Genomic DNA, 17,716 nt, shown 5'->3' on the forward strand with positions numbered 1-17,716 from the left:
GAACTGCCCTTCCACGGAGGTGGAAGGGACAGTAGCCAACCTGGGAAGAACCAGCAGCAAACCCGGGGAGGGCCGAGCAGACGAAAGAACAGCGCAGGGTCCTGTGTCGTTCCTCCACGAAGAGGGGGAGCGACACAATGGGGCCGTGACTCGGATAGGAAACCTAGGACGGATAGGAAACCTAGGACGGAAAGGAAACTTAGGAGGGAAGAAGTGGAAAATACCAGAGAGAGAGACTAGCAAACAGCCTAGGGAAAAGCCGGACGAAAAAGGTGCCGGAAGAAGCTATTGAAAGCCTAGGCATAGACTCAGATACGGACTATGGACTACGGGGGTAAGCTGGGAGAAATCTCTAAGGTCGAAAGCGAAAGTGAAAGCTAGAACAAACAGACTCGGATACGGACTGTGGGGAGAGGCCAGGAGAAATGAGGGAGGAATATTGTTGGAGGAAAGCTTGGGGAAACATACCGGGTAGAGAAAAATGTTAGGGAAATTGAAGCCGCGGGGGGCAGGCCGAGGCGGAAACGAGAGCCACTTTGGGATTCTCAAGTTAGCCCGGGAATAGGGGGCGAAAAGTTAAAACCAGAAGCGGAAACGTAAGCCTGGTTGGGATCCGTCTGATTAGCCCGGGGAGCAAAGGACGGGAAGCCAAACCGTGGGGCGGAGACGTAAGCTGGGTTGAATTCGCCAGGCTAGCCCGGGGAACTTGGATTGAATGCTAGTGGCGGAGACGCAAGCTACGCTGTGTGACTCGCGGAAGCCGCCGCGTGCAGAGGGAGCACGGGGCGTGAATAGATAGGGAACGCGGGGCTGGCGCGAGGCCGTGGTTCAGACGCGAAGGGGCGTGGAGACCGCGGAGTGTGCGCGCGAAGCCGAGCCGCGCAGAGCCGGGAGCCCGCCGGCGGGGCGAGGCGCCGGGAAGCCGTGCGGAGCCGTGAAGCTGCCGCGGGGCGGGCGCCGGGAAGCCGCGGGGATAAGAGAAACAGAAGTTTAGAAGTAAAATGAGAGAAATAGGAATGCTGGTAGATAGAAGTAAAATGGGAGAAATAGGAATGCCCGGAGATAGAGAAATAGAGAAATAGAAAGGCCTCCCCACAACACAGCAATGTGAGAGCTTGGATTCGGTCTGCCTGATTAAGTGAGGCGATGAGCACCTGCGGGCGGCTAGCAGCTTATGCGCCGCAGGTCACCGAAGACAGGCACGAATTAACATCAGTAAGGCCTCCCCACAATACAGCAATTAGGAGGCTTGGATTCGGTCTGCCTGATTAGGGCGGTAAGCACCAACAGGCGGCTCGACCAGAGTATGAGCTGCAGGTCACCGAAGATAGGCACGAATCAACACCAATAAGCCTCCCCACAATATGGCAATGAGAAAGCTTGGATTCGGTCTGCCTGATTAAGGCGGTAAGCACCAGCAGGCAGCTCGACCAGAGTATGAGCTGCAGGTCACCGAACACAGGCACGCCATCAGCGCCTAAAAACCTCCTCACAACATGGCGAAGAGAGGACCCGGATTCGGTTTGCCTGATTGATAGGACTTGTAAGAACCTGTGGCAACTCTAGCAAGCAGAGCAGAGTGTGTGCCGCGGGACACCGAAGACAGGCGCGTATCAACGCCAAAAAATAAAAAGAAAGGGGGATCTGTGGGGAGCAGCTCGGACTAGACTGTTACTGGAATTAAGACTTATTCTATGCACCTGCTCTCCCACAATATGGCGCTGGGAGAGAAGAAACCAGCTTCTACACAGCTGCCTCCAGTTCAACCAATAAACTGTAGGACTTGCTCCTGATTGGAGGAGAGCAGCGTACTCGGCGTGTGGGCAGCCGAGTTGGGATTGGCAGAGGAGGACTATAAAGGAGGAGAGAGACGGCATGCACCAGGAACATCTAAGGGGAACATCTAAGGGGAACACCTGTGCAGCCCCCGAGAGAGCCGGCCGGCGGTGTGCCGCTCCCCTGCGGAAGTGGGGAATGTGGCCAGGGGGAACTGCCCTTCCACGGAGGTGGAAGGGACAGTAGCCAACCCGGGAAGAACCAGCAGCAAACCCGGGGAGGGCCGAGCAGACGAAAGAACAGCGCAGGGTCCTGTGTCGTTCCTCCACGAAGAGGGGGAGCGACAGAAACCAGGTAAAGACCTCAGTGGTGGGGTTTAACAATAATTTTTTTCTCAATATCCCAAGTCAACAAGGCAGGCTCAGGGGCCCTTTAAAAAGCAGTGAACAAATAGAATTGTTGATTTCAGAAAAACTCAAGGAATTCATTCTATCATCACCCATAAAAGAAATCAGTTATCCCAAAAGGACTCAAAAATAATTTTTAATCTTTCAAATCGGAGCTTTAAAAGCACCCTTGGATTTGCAAACACCAAAGACAAAAAGAACTTCTTTAAGAAAGAGATGGGAAAACTTACGTGCCACTTAAGTCCCTGAAACCAGTTGCATTTTTTGGATTTTTTAAGTACATAAAATGTGAATCAATGGGAACCTTGAGGTATACAAGTAAACTGGTCTCCAGACACAAATTTTCTAGAAATTAGAAATATGACAGCCATTTTAAAAAAGAGCTAAAAGGAAAAATTCCAGAAGCTAATGTGCTTGAACTTAGACTAAATATAAGAAGAAGAGAACATGCTGTATAATTGTAAGCTAGATCCTAACTTGAATCATCCTAAGTGGTTACACAAATAATCTGCATATCTATGGCAACTTTGATTGAAAGTTAGTTGATCCACATTTTATCATCTTGGGTCACAATAAAGAAGAGTATTTAGGGACTGACTTATGAGAAGTAAGAGTCTGATGGCTTATTAAAGGTTTAATTCAGTCAAAAACCTGCCTCATCCTCACCTCACTCTTTCCTCTAGCCATAGTGCCGGCCGATGTCTTCCTGGAAGGTACGGGAGGAGGACCTGGCCGGGGTGCGCCACACCCACTAACGCCCCCTACCACTGGGCTCACCCTCACCCCGTGAGCAGCACGTTCTTCCATTGAGTGTCCCGATACCTCACCTCGGTTCATCCTGACTTCACAGAACATAAAATAAAGCCGAGTTTCAGAACGCATTGCTGCCCTCCATGAAAAGAAGGGTGTGAGATGACTCCTGGAGGGACCAAGGAGACACGCGGTGGCCTCCACACCGAGGTGTGCCTGGCAGCCGGAGGAGCAGCCCACAGGCCCCGCGGCATCGAGTCAGTTCCCCAGCCTCTCTCTCTGCACGTCCACGGCGTCTCTGCCGATCTATTTGCCAGCTATTTCAGCAAAGTGCTCCGGGAACCTCCCTATGTGGCTTAGTCGTGGGGAGGCAGCCTGAAGGTACCCTGTGCGGAGACTAAACAGTCTCACATCTTATTCTTTGTCAGAGACACTCAAACTGCCTTGCACACACCCGCGTGGTAGTGGGCAGGGGCCATCTTTCCCACTCTAAACACACGTCTGTGCCACAGTAGTCAGGACCGGGGCCCTTCGCTGTGCACCGGACACAAAGGCTGGATGAACAACACTTCAGGATGTTTCAAGTTCTCCCCAAAGCAGAGATGGCTCCACCAGGAGTGTGTTTCCATAAAGACTCACACCACTGCCTCCACACCACCGCAGCTCTGGAGGCGACTTGTTGACAGAAACCACCAAGCAGTGCTCAGGGAAAGGCAAAGCAGAACCCTGGAGGACAGAAAACCAAACCACGCTCACGCAGCCCAGTCAGGAAAACAGGAAGGAACAACCCGAGACACACTCGCCAACAGGGCAAGCGGAGCGAATTCTGCGGCCTGTGTGGACGGACGAGTGCAGTCACTAAGAAGATGAGACAGGTCCACGTGGAAAGAGGGCCGTGCTCTCTTGCTTTTCAAGCAGGGGATGGGAAGGCGAGAAGAAATATTTACTGTGAAACCTCTCCTGTTTGAGGATAAAAAAGTGTGTGTGTGTGTGTGTGTATTGAAAAAAAATCATGCTAAATTTATGATTATCTGGAAAAACGCACAGGTGCCTTTCATTCTAAAGTGATACTAATCTATGTAGTTTAGCATTCTTTAAGGAAATGCATTAATGATGGGTGGAGGTGAGGAGTGACAGAAAATGCCCCTAAGTGCCAACAGTCCCTTGGGACAGGATTTCTCCACACTTGTGAAGAGTATTTTCAGCTGAACTGACTTTTTGTGGGCCTCAGGGCTGTTCAGGTGTTTGGGTGGCATCCAGGCCAACAACTTCCCTCTCTATTCCAGCCCTCCCTCTTCCATGATCCCAGCCCCATGGGTATTTCCCTAGTCTTGAGCTTTCTGCTCAGTTATCGATCACTCTTCCTCCATCATCTGACCAGCCAGAGGCTCTATCCTCCCACCGTCTCCTGCGGAAGTATGGCCGTTTTCCACTGCCCTCCTCCTCACTGCAAGGCCTGGTCTGTGATCACACTTTCTTTATCCTATGACGGAGCAAGTTCAACATTTCTATACAAAGATCCAAACACTGAATCATGGGCAGAGGTATCTAGAAAGGGGTTAAACATGCCATGTAGCATAATTATAAATGAAGTAATATGTGACATAGCAATCCTTCTACTCAGCATTCATCCCATAAAGATGATCAGGTATATAAAATTATTAATTCTTTCATGCATATATGGAACTATTTTCATTGAAGTATTGTTTTATAATTGCAAACAGGGCCAGCGCTGTGGCACAGCAGTTAAAGCCGCTGCCTGCAATGCTGGCATCCCTTAGGGGTGCCCGTTTGTGTCCCGGCTACACCACTTTTGATCCAGTTCCCTGCTAAAGCTGTGGGAAAAGCAGCAGAAGATGACGTAACTGTCTGGGCCCCTGCCACCCACCGGGAGACCTGGATGAAGCTCCTGGCTCCTGGCTTTGGCCTGGCTCAGTCTTGGCCATTGCAGCAATCTGGGGAGTGAACCAGTGCATGTAAGATCTCTCTCTGTGTCTTTCCCTCTCTCTGTGTAACTCTTTCATATAAATAAATGAATCTTCTAAAAAGCAAATACTGGAAAAAAAAAAACTAAATGTTCATCAGTAGGGGATTGATGAAATATATCACAACACATTTCACAGAGTGAAATACTCTACAACCATAAAAAGAGAATTAAGACATTTTGCGAACCAATATGGCCCAATTTCCAAAACTTAACAAGTGAAACAAAAAAATGAAAGCACAGAACAGTGTGTAATAAGCTAACATTTGTACCAAGAAAAAACGATACACAAGAGTGCACACACACACACACACACACACACACCTGTTCAGCTTTTCATCCTGTGGGCACCTGACCAGGCCCACCAGTCACTTGCCCGCTCTCTCTGTGCCACACCCCTTTCTCTACTCCATGCTATGCTCCGGGATTAGACTCTGAAATCATACTTCCTAGCCTCCTTGCCAGCTGGCTTCCTGCTAAGTTCTGCCATCAGGGACACTAGCAGAAGATCAAAAGGCCAGAGGAAGAAGAGAGGCTTCCAGCCCCGGCTTCGAGAGTGACGCAGGAGCGGCAGCGGGGTGGGGCAGTCCTGACGTCAGCAGCCCCTGGTGGGAGATGGCCCCCTGGAGCAGGACCTTCGGCAGGTCCAAATCCCCGAGCACAGCAGCAGCTGTGGCGCTCAAGGCCCTCCCCCTTTCAGAGTAGTCCTAAATCTACCCATGCATGTTAATCGATATTTAAAATAGAATTTCAATACCATGAAAAGATAAAACCAGTTCCTATGTTAAGAAGCATGCCTGCATACCTACGTGTAGGTTTGTTACCAAATAAGACTGCTGAGACTTCTATCCATGGTTCCCACTAATTTTCTAAAATCTCTGTGAAGTATGGGTGCGTCTATATGCCAAGCCAAATGTAGAGAAAGAACTGAAAGAGGCTGTTATATCTGAAGTCAAAACATTAAAGCCAACAGACATGCAGCTGGAGTTGGCCAGGACACCAGCAGTGGTAAGTCAAGGGGCACCAGCCGGGTCCCAAGTGCCCGACACTCAGCACGCAGCACAGACTAGATCCCAGAATGCTCTGCTGTGGGAGGGAAGGAGCCTCTTGAAGAGAACTCCCTTCCACCCAGGTAGACCCACACAGCTTTTCGGGATTTTGGTTTTTAATCTTTTGACCCAGAAAGACAGAGGCTACTAGGAGTGCTATGAAGTGGAAGGACTGCACCCTGGAAAACCAACACCCCACATTCTACATAACAAGACTGTGGGATCTCTGTGATCTCTAAGGGGTCACAGAGGACGCCAGGAGTCCACAACAGCACCCATGGAAAACGGCCAGTGGAAATCCCCTGGGGCAACACGGAGTTATGGCGGCTGTTGGGTGCAACACCTGAGCTAAGGCTGTTGCCACACCGTTCCCTGCTTTATCCCTCCAGTCACCCCTGGCCTGCAGGAACAACCTTTAATGCAAAGAGCAGTGAGGTGGGAGAGCTGTGAAGGGAACAAGAAATCAGAGCGGGGCTGGGATCCTCAGGGCAGGGAGAAATTTCCCACTTGGCCCTGGGAGACTCCAAGATTCTGGAGAGGACTTGAGGTAACTCACACTGTCAGGGACGGGGGCCGGTGACACCCAAAGACAGGGACAAGACAGAAAAAAAATGGTTGAGAATTTGAAAAATAGCAACGTGGAGCACATGTGACCTGCCAGGCACTGTCCTAACCATTCCATCGAAACCACAGCACAACTCTCAAGTGCCACGAGGACTGTTTCCTTCTACACCGAAGGGAAAGGAAGTAAATGAGATTTAGGACACAACTGAAACCCAGGCGTCTGCACCAAGCGGCTCCTTTTACACGGTGTGGGTTAGGAGATACTCAACTGTCACATCTCTCTTTGCATAGACTGGGGCCGTCCAAGGCCCTGCCAAAGCAACGGCAGGCAGGACTAGAGAGTCAATAAATCTACAGCAGGCTAATTACTAAGCTGATAATTTTGCACGCCCTGCAGACGATGTTATACACATGCAAACGGCAGCTGGCAGAAGAAAGGCCCCCCCAGTCCTGGTACAGATGGATGGGAGACACAGAATTCTGGAGCCCATGGTGTCTCACAGCTCAGCATCCTTGATCAGTCTACAGAAGAGGTCCCCTTGACGTTCTTCTGCTTCCATTTCAAGCTACCTTGCTTGCTACTAACATATGGCAAATAAGGACTGGGAATACAATATAAAAGTAGAAAAATTTTAAGAAAGGAGGAAAATTTAGAATCACTGCAAGGCTCTAAATCTTAATTGCATTTGTTAAGATCAACACTCATTCCGAGGCATGAATACCATGCAAGGTTGGAGGAAAAAGCAGGAATTATCTTTCTATAACAAAACAATACGACCGAAAAAGGATAGTTTCTAAAGAATCCAAACTCATAAACATTGGCACTGACCTGGAAAAACCCTCAGCTTCTGTCTGTGGGCACTGAGTGCTGAAGAATAAAGAAAACAGAGAAGGGCTTCGAGCATATTTCTAAAGGAGATGGTTTTCTCCACGTGGGTCTAAGAAAATGAAGTCGCACAAGCTATATTTAAGATTTGGATAGTGGTTTAAAATCTATCACGAATCTGAGATCACACTCAGCTAGTTAATACACTGAGCTAGTTAATACAACCTAGTTAGAAAAATGTGTCGATGTCAACTGGTAGTCCAATGCTATCCTTTTTTAATTAAGAAAAGCCGCGGCTGCTAATAATGGGCGTGTCCTCCCTCCACTCTTCTGACAGACAGCAGACACCATCAGCAGCCCCGTTCTCTCACGGCCCAGGTAGAGGCACTTTTAGAAAGCTTGTGCTCATATCTTTCCCGTACACTTAATGCCTAGGGTTTCCATTCTGCCTTCTCCCAGCTTCGACCATGAGAATAAGCCCTTACAAAAGAAAGGTAAGAGCTCATTAAAGCAACAGTCATGCCTACTGTCAGTCATCCTAAGGAAAAATGCACAAACTGGAAGAAGTATTCTACTTTGCCTGGAACCAAGATGAGAACGCTGGAGATTTAGACATCTGCTTCAATAACTTCCTTTTTATCACAGTAACCATCCCAAATAAGCAGGTCTCCCTATGCTGGGTTTCCTGTGTAACACTCTTAATTAGGTAAAAACTTGGACACAGTCTAAGGAAGATTTAGATAAAATGATCCTTGATCATTAAAACAAATTAAGAAGTCATCCTACAACAAGCAGCCTTAAACTTGCCACATGAACCAAGTGAAACAGAGCATGAGCAACCCACCGTGGGGCACTGAGCTCTAGCACACTGTGTCCTCTCGTCCGCTGTCCACGGTCATGGGAAAGATCACACAGACACCAAAGCACAAACCTAATGACGTCATTCTTGGACATCTTAAAGGCTCCCCTGCCTCTGAAGAAAAGAAGTCCACACTCCTGGGCCATGCAGAAGTTCCTACAGAGGGCCCCAACAGAATGTACCGAAGGCTTAGAGGGATGAAGCCTTGGAAAGCCTCTCTCAGAAAGCCACTGCTGAGCCAGTCAGGCAGGGGAGGGCAGGAGTGTGCTGGCAGAAGGAGTGCACTACTGGGCAAACCCAATGCAGACAGTACAGAACCCACAACACCCGGGAGCAGACAGCAAGCCACGGACACCGAACCCACTGAGACCATCAGGAACGCTAGGGAACACGCTCAGCCAGGACCCTCGCAAAGCAACCTCCTGGCTTCTCCCTTTAAATTCAGGTAATTTAAGAGACGGTATTTTTTTCTCTTATTTTTAAGTAATTCCACAAATAATACATGTGTTGCTTGTTTTAAAAATCCTACAACTAAGAATAAAATTATCTGGTCTCTTCAACACCCTGACTCCCCAAAACAACACTGTCAGGTATGTTCTTTCTGAACTTTTAACTAAATTTACACTCATAAATACGCACCCACAAAAATATAGAGCATCGCTTAATGTTCATGGTCTTCCATAAAAATGGCACACTTCCCCTTCTTTATTTTATTAGACAGTGTTCTGGAAATCTACCCATGTATGTCCAAATACATCTAAATTAATTTTTGACATCCTGGCATACTTTTGCCTCAATTATTTGAGACATTCCCCTATACTGATTACTTAGGTAATGAGGATGTATTGTTCACATCGCACTCAGGAGTTTGGCAACCTAGACACTGTTGAATAATTCTGAGAGGCACATGCACACATCTCCGGAATCCAGAAGCATTGCGTCTTCCTGGTGACAGTCGTTTGTTTGCAGTTTGATTCTTTTTGTGAAATGGAACCAGACTGATAATGCAGAGAAATCCTCAGTTTTGTATTCCAAATGCAGCAAGAGAAAATATACTTCTCAAAATGTCCGAATCCCTTCTGATATTCTAACTGCATTTCTACCTAATAGCCCTAGAAATTTTGTGTATCTATTTTCCATTGAGCTTGGGGCCTTTGAGTGAAGAATCTAGGTACCTGCTCAAACCACATCACCCATTTGAGTCCAGACACCTGGACTTCCTTACATAAGCAGCGTTTTTCTTTCCTGAAGGTGTTTAGTAACCTCTGTATTTGACATCTTACAACACTGGTAAGAAAATACAGTCCGGCACAGCAGGTTAAGCCACCGCCTACGATGCCGGCATGCCACAGAGTCCTGGTGCATGTTCCAGCTACTCCACTCCTCATACAGCCCCCAGCTAACGTGCAGGGAAAGTAGGGGAAGATGGCCCAAGTGCTACCCATGTGAGATGCAGCACCTGGCTCTCATCTTTGGCCCAGCCCAGCCCCTGGCCTTTGCAGCTAAGGGGGGAGTGAACCAGTGGACAGAAGGTATCTTTCTCACTCTCCCTTTTACTTTCAAATAAATCAGAAAGAAAGGAAGCAAGGAAGGGAGGAACAGAGGGAGGGAGAAGGAAGGAAAAAGAAAAGAGGAAGGAAGGGAGGAAGGAAAGAAAGAGAAAGAAAGAGAGAAAGAGAGAGAGAGAGAACAATCTTGGGAACCCCCAAGGAAACACCACGTTGATCCCATCCATCCAAGATGGTCTGTGATACAATTAAAGATACCAGTAAATCTTTCCACCGACTTCTCAACTACACTAGAGTAAAATTTCCACACCTCCACAACCTGGTTAGCTGCTTCTAAACGTGCTGTGAGCTGGTGGTGGTCAAGCACACAAGCGTGAAACACATCCTTTTTGTGGGCTCAGGCACTTCCTCTGTACAGTAAACATGACTCAGAAAGGCCACGTTAACCCCCATGAGTGATCTAAGGAGGCAGACACACGAACTTCTGTGTTCATCTGCATGTACTTCTCAGACTGAACTTTCATCACAGAGCGTACCTTCCTTCCTGTGTTCTTTGTTCTGACCAAATCTCTAAAACTCCTAATTTGGCAAATAGACTACTAATTCACATACACTAATCAACTGACAAATAAGACTGGGGCTGTGTGTGTGCTTCCTTATGTGTCTGGGGAGAAGGGGAATCTGAGGCAGGCTACACCCAAGGAGGGCACCATGGGCCACGGCCACCTGTGGCACCTCTGACCTGGTGGGGCTCTGGCGACCAGATGACCAGAGCAGCTCTGTGCAGCTGGACGTAAAAAGGACCACAAGTGACGGCCACGTACGTACTCTTAAACTTCGAACAGGTTTGTTAAAAACCGAAAAAGAAGGTGAAATTAATTTTAGTGATACACTTTTTACCTGGAGTTATCAAAAGTATTTTCATTTCAATGTGTAACCAAAATTTACAAATTACTAATGATGTTTTATATTCTTTGGTTCACTGGATTTCTTGAAAATCTAATGTGGATCTCATATACATAGCATTTCTTAACTAAATTAGTCATATTTTAAGTGCTCAAATATCTTTATATAGGTAGTGGCTACATGTTAAATAGTGCAGATATAAGAGAAAAGGGTGGGGCTCTGGGAGTAACGGACACCTAGGCTTCAATTCCAGTTCTACAGCTCCGTGCGACCCCCCAGCCAGTCATGTAAACTCTGAAATCTCTGACATCCTTTATCAGTAAAACAGGGATCTATTAAAGTTGTAAAATAAACCAGCCTTGCAGATTTCATAAAAGAATCAGAACTAACACAGCTCACTTCAAAAAATTCATGGAAAATGAGATTAAATTTACCTTGACGTAAAAAATTTTGAAATCCATACATTTCCCATGAACATTATGAAGTATGTGTAACACACACTTTTACACTTATTCTTGTCTATGTAATGTTCCTTGCCACACTGTGTCCCCCAGCATATAGCAGAACCCAATAAAATCATCAACATTCTTATCACAAAGATATACACTGGAGAAAAAGGACCACTGTAAAAAGGCTCAGATTCAAAACTGTCAGAAGTAAAGCAAGACAAAGTGAAACAAGAATTTGAAGTAAGATTATCAAAATATTTTCCCAATGAAAACAATCATATCTATGCAAAATAAAAAACTATTTTTCAAAATTATGAATAATGACAAAATACAACACTTGAAACTAGGGATATGGTGTGTATATGTGTGTGTACGTGTTTTTTTTTAAAAAAAAAAAAACTCAATTTGCTTTCTTGGTTCCTGTTGCCTCCATGAAATACCTTTCCATTTGGAAGAGGGAAGTGTCTGGAAAGTGGGCTGGAAGGTTACCGGGCTGCACAGAAGTGGCATTTGGGGGGCCAGCGCCATAGCGCAGTAGGTTAATCCCCCATCTGCAGAGCCAGCATCCCATGTGGGCACCGATTTGAGCCCCAGCTGCTCCTCTTCCAATCCAGCTCTCTGCTGTGGCCCGGGAAGGCAGTGGAGGATGGCTCAAGTGCTTGGGCCCCTGCACCTGCATGGGAGACCAGGAGGAAGCATCTGGCTCCTGGCTTTGGATCGCGGCAGCTCCAGCTGTTGGGACCATTTGGGGAGTGACCCAACAGAAGGAAAGAACTTTCTCTCTGTCTCTCCCTCTCACTGTCTGTAATTCTACCTTTCAAATAAATAAATAATATCTTTTTTAAAAAAATGGATAATTTGCTTAATAAAATAAATCTGTTCAACTGAAACTTTTACAAAATACAGTAACTGTAACACTTTAATAAAAAAAAAAAAATTGGGGCCAGCGCTGTGGCGCAGCGGGTTAACACCCTGGCCTGAAGTGCCAGCATCCCATATGGGAACTGGTTCGAGACCCAGCTGCTCTACTTCCAATCCAGCTCTCGGCTATGGCCTGGGAAAGCAGTAGAAGACGGCCCAAGTCCTTGGGCCCTGCACCAGCGTGGGAGACCAGGAAGAAGCTCCTGGCTCCTGGCTTCGGATCAGCGCAGCTCCAGCCATTGCGGCCAATTGAGGAGTGAACCAGCAGATGGAAGTCCTCTCTTTCTCTCTGCCTCTCCTCTCTCAGTGTAACTCTGACTTTCAAGTAAATAAATAAATCTTTTTTTAAAAAAAAGTGGCATTTGAGGACACAGAAAATGCTGTACACATTTACGAAGATAACATCACAGCTACTGATTACTGAACATTCACCATAAATAGACAACAACCAAGTTTTCCACATAGCTGCTACAGTGTATTTTTCATTCATGTATATAGAATATAAAAAGTTAAGACACAAAATATATAAAACATACCTCTGATAAAAATGTTTGGGCCGATTTCTGAGCTCCTACATGGAGCAGATATTCATATACATAGAGTGCTAACCTGGAAAACAATGAAACATCCATTGAGAAAAGGCATTACTTAAAATTCATTCTCTAAATCATACATTTATCTTTACAGGCAAAAATATTTTACACGCTAACAATGACAGAAATCAAACCCTCCCCATACCCTTTCAGTGGGAATTTATACATGTATATTCAGAAAGAACTTAAACTGCTAAAAATAGTGCATAAAGGGGCCAGCACTGTGGTGTAGCAGGGTAAGCCCGCAATGTCAGCATCCGTTATGGGCATCCATTCAAGCCCTAGCTGCTCCACTTCTGGTACAGCTCCCTGTTAATGGCCTGAGAAAAACAGTGGGAGATGGGCTGAGTGTTTGAGCCCCTGCCACCCACATGGGAGACCTGGAGGAAGCTCCCGGCCGGCTTAGCCCAACCCTGTCCATTGTGGCCATTTAGAGTGAACAGGCAGTTGGAAGATCTGTCTCTTGCTCTAATTATGCCTTTCAAATAAATAAGTCTTTTAAAAAATATATACACCAAGAAAACGATATATATGTGTGTGTGTGTATATATATATATATCTTCTTGGCAAAAAATATCTAAAGAGGGATTTTTTTCCTTGACTCATCTTACTTAGTCATAGCTTCATTCCCTTTGTTACACTTAATGCAGTTAATAATTTATAATCAATCACTGATGATCTCCAAGTCTATTTTAAGGATAATAATTATTTCCATCAATAGAAGAAGTAAATTAAGTTACTAGAACTCCCCTATACCTTTTTGTTCTTCAACACTTTTGGTGAATATTAGTATAACTCCTATTTGTCTGTAGAATCACGCTCCAGAACTTCTACTGAACAGTGATTTTAGCATTTGTTCAGCAGCCTGTCTTATTATTTAGGTCAGACTGCTAAGTCAATTAACAGTTTAGTTTATAAAGCACTCAGTGAAGGAAACCACAGCACTCTGTGAACTTTAAAGATATCAGACCATATTAAGCACATGGGTGCTTACAGTATACAGGTTAAGACAAAATTATGCATCAATTTATCACTTGATATAAAATACTGAGTGTGCTGTATACACATAAAATGACTCTCATTATCTTGTGGATTAAGAATTTCTAAACCACACCATGTGGCTCAATTTCAGTTGAGCTGTTAACAAAATATTATTCATAAACCCAAATTAGTCTGAGGCAGTATTTTTAATGATACCTTGGACGCATGCCCAGATGGCTCACAACGGTTCAGTTCCTGCCACACTATATTTACCAATATTGAACCAGGTTTACAGTAAACAATACAATGTAACAATAACCACAGTGCTGTAGAGCTGTGCCACTTCTCTTGCCAAGAAAATTTTTGATGGGTAAAGATTGATGGCATTTGCGAAAGTGAGTATTTTCTTCATTTTTACGAAAACATACCACACATCTGTCATGAAAAGAGAAAGCCCGCAAAAACCCAGTTCCTCTGTCCATTTCATTCTTCTTCCCTTCCAAAATTGCCCAGCAGTCAGCAAGAAGACAATTCTGTAGCTACGAAACACCTTGAGAGTGGACATCAGAGTTGCAAGCAGATGAAGATACGTCACCGGGAGTGAGTCCCAGGCCAGTTCAAGGACACTCCCAGGCCAGGCTTCTTGACTCCTCCTACCCTGCCGCGCCTGGGGACCACAGGACGCTCCCCTCAGGTAGTGTCGCTGTGGAGGTGTGGCCCCGCCCTCAGTGTGTCCCAGGGCACAGGAACTGGAATGACCCTGCTGTGGTGCACCTCTCTACACGTTCTTCCAACACAAAGAGCTGACCTGCGCTTCCTCCAGCAACCGTTCCTGACCATCTCACAGCACCCACTGGCCAGGGAGGTAAGCTCCCGGGCAGGCTGTGCAGCCTCGCAAACCTGCCAGTGGCAGCCTAGCAGAGAAGAAACATAACCTTGGGTCATTCATCGCACCAGGTTCCACCGGGTGTGCCAGGCAAGACACTCAGGCCAATGCCAAAGGCTGAGCAGTGAGGAAGCTCCACCGTGCTGGGGAACAGAATGGTGAGGGGTTCCATGGTGAGACTGTGGGGAAGAGAACAGGCCCCAGAACATTCATGGCCACAGCACAAGTGTGGCTAAGGCTACCTCCTTTCACAAGCCCATCCCTCCAAATCCAGAGTTACTTCCTTGGACTTGTCGTCTCTTCTCTGTGTATTAAGGGAGCTAACGCATGCCTTCTGTGTTACTAGAAGTAACATATCCTTGTTAAGTAACTAAGGATACCTCCTGAAGAGTGCAGTTAAAAGCAGTAATCTCCACTTTCTTTCTCCAGGGACCTAGGACAGTGCATCTAAAACGTGCACGGGACGTGGAGGAAGCACAGCTGAGCAGCTGCGGCACCTGGCAGGGCCCTGTGCCCCCCCTGTCACCTGGGAACCTGGGTTGAGAAAGGACCTGAAACACCACCTCCTCCCTCCACATTCCGCAGCCCCCTTTGAATGAGATGAGTGCTTCCTGCAAAGTGGGAACCTGTCCTCCATAAAGCACGGCACGGAGCAACGCCTCGGTGAACAAGAGTCCCCACACCGCAGTGTCGGCGCGCAGCACACGAGCAGCAGGTCTTGTACAGTCATCACCCCCTGCTCAGTGTTTCCCAGACCCATCCCTTCAGCCCTTTCCCTCCGTTCCAAGCTCCAAACCTGTATCTCCAAATTACTGTTTCAAGTTTCCAGCAAGATGCCGCTCTGAAACCAGCCATGCCCCGTTTTTACCACGTCCAAAGTTGAACTCACCACGTGCACCTGCTGTTCTGGAACCTACGCTCACCTTGAATGAAACACAATCCCTGAGACTCAATTTTCTCACCTGTCCAATGGGAAGAATAATACTTTGTGCTGTTGGAAAGAGCAGGAAGCACAGCAAAATATAACCACTGTAGTTTCAATTCTGACTAACTTTCACACATCCAGTAACAAGTGACCAAGTCACATGCTGGAACTGAAGCCAGAATCTCTCCCACACCGGCCCTTCCCTCCCACTCCCTTCCTGCACCCGAGGAACCACTAGGAGCTACTGGTTCTAGTTTCAGACGCAGACACCGCTGTGTGTTTCCCATAGCAGCTGCCAAATACAAGAATGTCCAGAAAGTTCTGGCTGGAAAGTCCTGCACCACAGATGATTCCAGATGTGGGGAGTGACACCTGTCCATCCACACAGGTGGGACCCAGCTCAGTCCCTAACCCACAGACATGGCATCACCAAACGTAAGAAGGCAACAGTCTGAGTTCAATATTAAAAGACAAATACTGAATATACAAATATTTATACAATGTATAATTTTTTTCATTTTTAATGACCTTTAAGAAGTTTAAGTACTTTTGATATGATACACAGTGTTTATTTAACCTAGTAATTTATAATGTAATCTAAATACACAGAAAAAAGTTAACAATCATGCAGTTAAGAGCTGGTTACAGAAGTAGACCCTAGGGGCCAGCGCTGTGGCACAGCATGTTAATGCTCTGGCCCGAAGCGCTGGCATACCATATGGGCGCCAGTTCTAGTCCCAGCTGCTCCTCTTCCGATCCAGCTCTCTGCTATGGCCTGGGATAGCAGTATAAGATGGCCCAAGTCCTTGGGCCCCTGCACCCACGTGGCAGACCCAGAGGAAACTCCTGGCTCCTGGCTTCGAATCGGTGCAGCGCTGGCTGTTGCGGCCATCTGGGGAGTGAACCAGCGGATGGAAGACCTCTCTCTCTACCTCTCTCTGCAACTCTTTCAAATAAATAAATAAATAAATACTTTTTAAAAAGTAGACCCAATCTCTTTTTTTAAACACTCACTGGATCGCTTCTCAGCCTTTTGGGTAAGATCAAGTGTAAACATTCACTGGGGCTGGCATTGTGGCTTACTGCATATGGCTGCTGCCTGCAATGCCAGCATCCCATATGGGTGCCACTGCATATCCTAACTGCTCCACTTTGGATCCAGCTCCCTGCTAACGGCCTGAGAAAAGCAGAGGAAGACAGTCCCACCACGTGGGAGACCCAGATAAAGCTCCTGGCTTCAGTAAGGCCCACCCCTGGCCATTGCAGCCATCTGGGGAGTGAACCAGTGGATGGAAGATCTTGATCTTTCTCTAACTCTGAATTTCAAGTAAATAAATAAATAATTCTTAAAAATTGATTAATTTAAAAAGCATATCCATGACTCATGGATCACACATCATATCTTCATTTATTCTAATTTTAAACTGGCTACTAGTGAGTGAGATACTAAAATCATGACTATTTTAAAGAAGGTGCCAAAGCCAGAAGTGTAAACTCCTATGCAGCTCCATGCCGCCTTCACTCCATGCTCACTAAAGGAGCCTAAGCTCCAAGAGTCAGGGCAACAGCAGAGATTAAAGCAGGAAGAATGCAGAGCAAAATCGAGGGCTGAGCCCACGTGGGTTGCCCTGCAAACAGCAATCCGCATCCCCACACACGTGCTGTGCACCTTGGTCATACACCTGCACACACACTGCCTGCCACAGGCAGCACACACAAAACTCCACAAGCATAGAGTTCCACCCGGAAAACCCCACCCATCTTCCCTGCGACTGGGTCAAATCTCCTTCAGCCAGCCTCCAGAACTCAAAACATAATAATCTGGTAGTGAACAGGTCTACAGCTTAACCTTTTTAACCTGCTACAAACAGGAACGGCTGAGGGGTGGCACTTACTCTTTATTGTGCGTGTGAATCTAACAAAACCGAATGCTTTTTTTTAATTTAAAAATATACAATTGGGGCCGGCACCGCAGCTCACTAGGCTAATCCTTCGCCTAGCGGCGCTGGCACACCGGGTTCTAGTCCCGGTTGGGGCACCGGATTCTGTCCCGGTTGCCCCTCTTCCAGGCCAGCCCTCTGCTGTGGCCAGGGAGTGCAGTGGAGGATGGCCCAGGTGCTTGGGCCCTGCACCCCATGGGAGACCAGGAAAAGCACCTGGCTCCTGGCTCCTGCCATCGGATCAGCGCGGTGCGCCGGCCGCAGCGCGCTGGCCGCGGCGGCCATTGGAGGGTGAACCAACGGCAAAGGAAGACCTTTCTCTCTGTCTCTCTCTCTCACTGTCCACTCTGCCTGTCAAAAAAAAAAAATATATACAATTGGAAGAGTTAAAA

General features: G+C 46.9%; 1 protein-coding gene across 16 annotated transcripts in view; it reads right to left on the reverse strand.

Moving 5' to 3' along the window:
* The window catches only part of SSBP2 (single stranded DNA binding protein 2), a 309,460-nt gene that overhangs the window by 200,470 nt on the left and 91,274 nt on the right, over nucleotides 1-17,716 (reverse strand). For all 16 annotated transcript variants that reach the window (XR_016220369.1, XR_016220368.1, XM_070056354.2 and 13 more), the window contains one exon: nucleotides 12,536-12,608. Coding sequence is in view for 9 of the 16 variants with exons in the window: in XM_089312935.1 (XP_089169061.1) it covers nucleotides 12,536-12,608 (73 nt within the window). In the remaining 7 variants the exon portion in view is untranslated. The remainder of the gene's footprint in view (nucleotides 1-12,535; nucleotides 12,609-17,716) is intronic.

This window comes from Oryctolagus cuniculus, chromosome 14, assembly GCF_051225735.1.
Source record: "Oryctolagus cuniculus isolate XC-2025 breed Fujian yellow rabbit chromosome 14, ASM5122573v1, whole genome shotgun sequence".
Lineage (NCBI taxonomy): Eukaryota > Metazoa > Chordata > Mammalia > Lagomorpha > Leporidae > Oryctolagus > Oryctolagus cuniculus.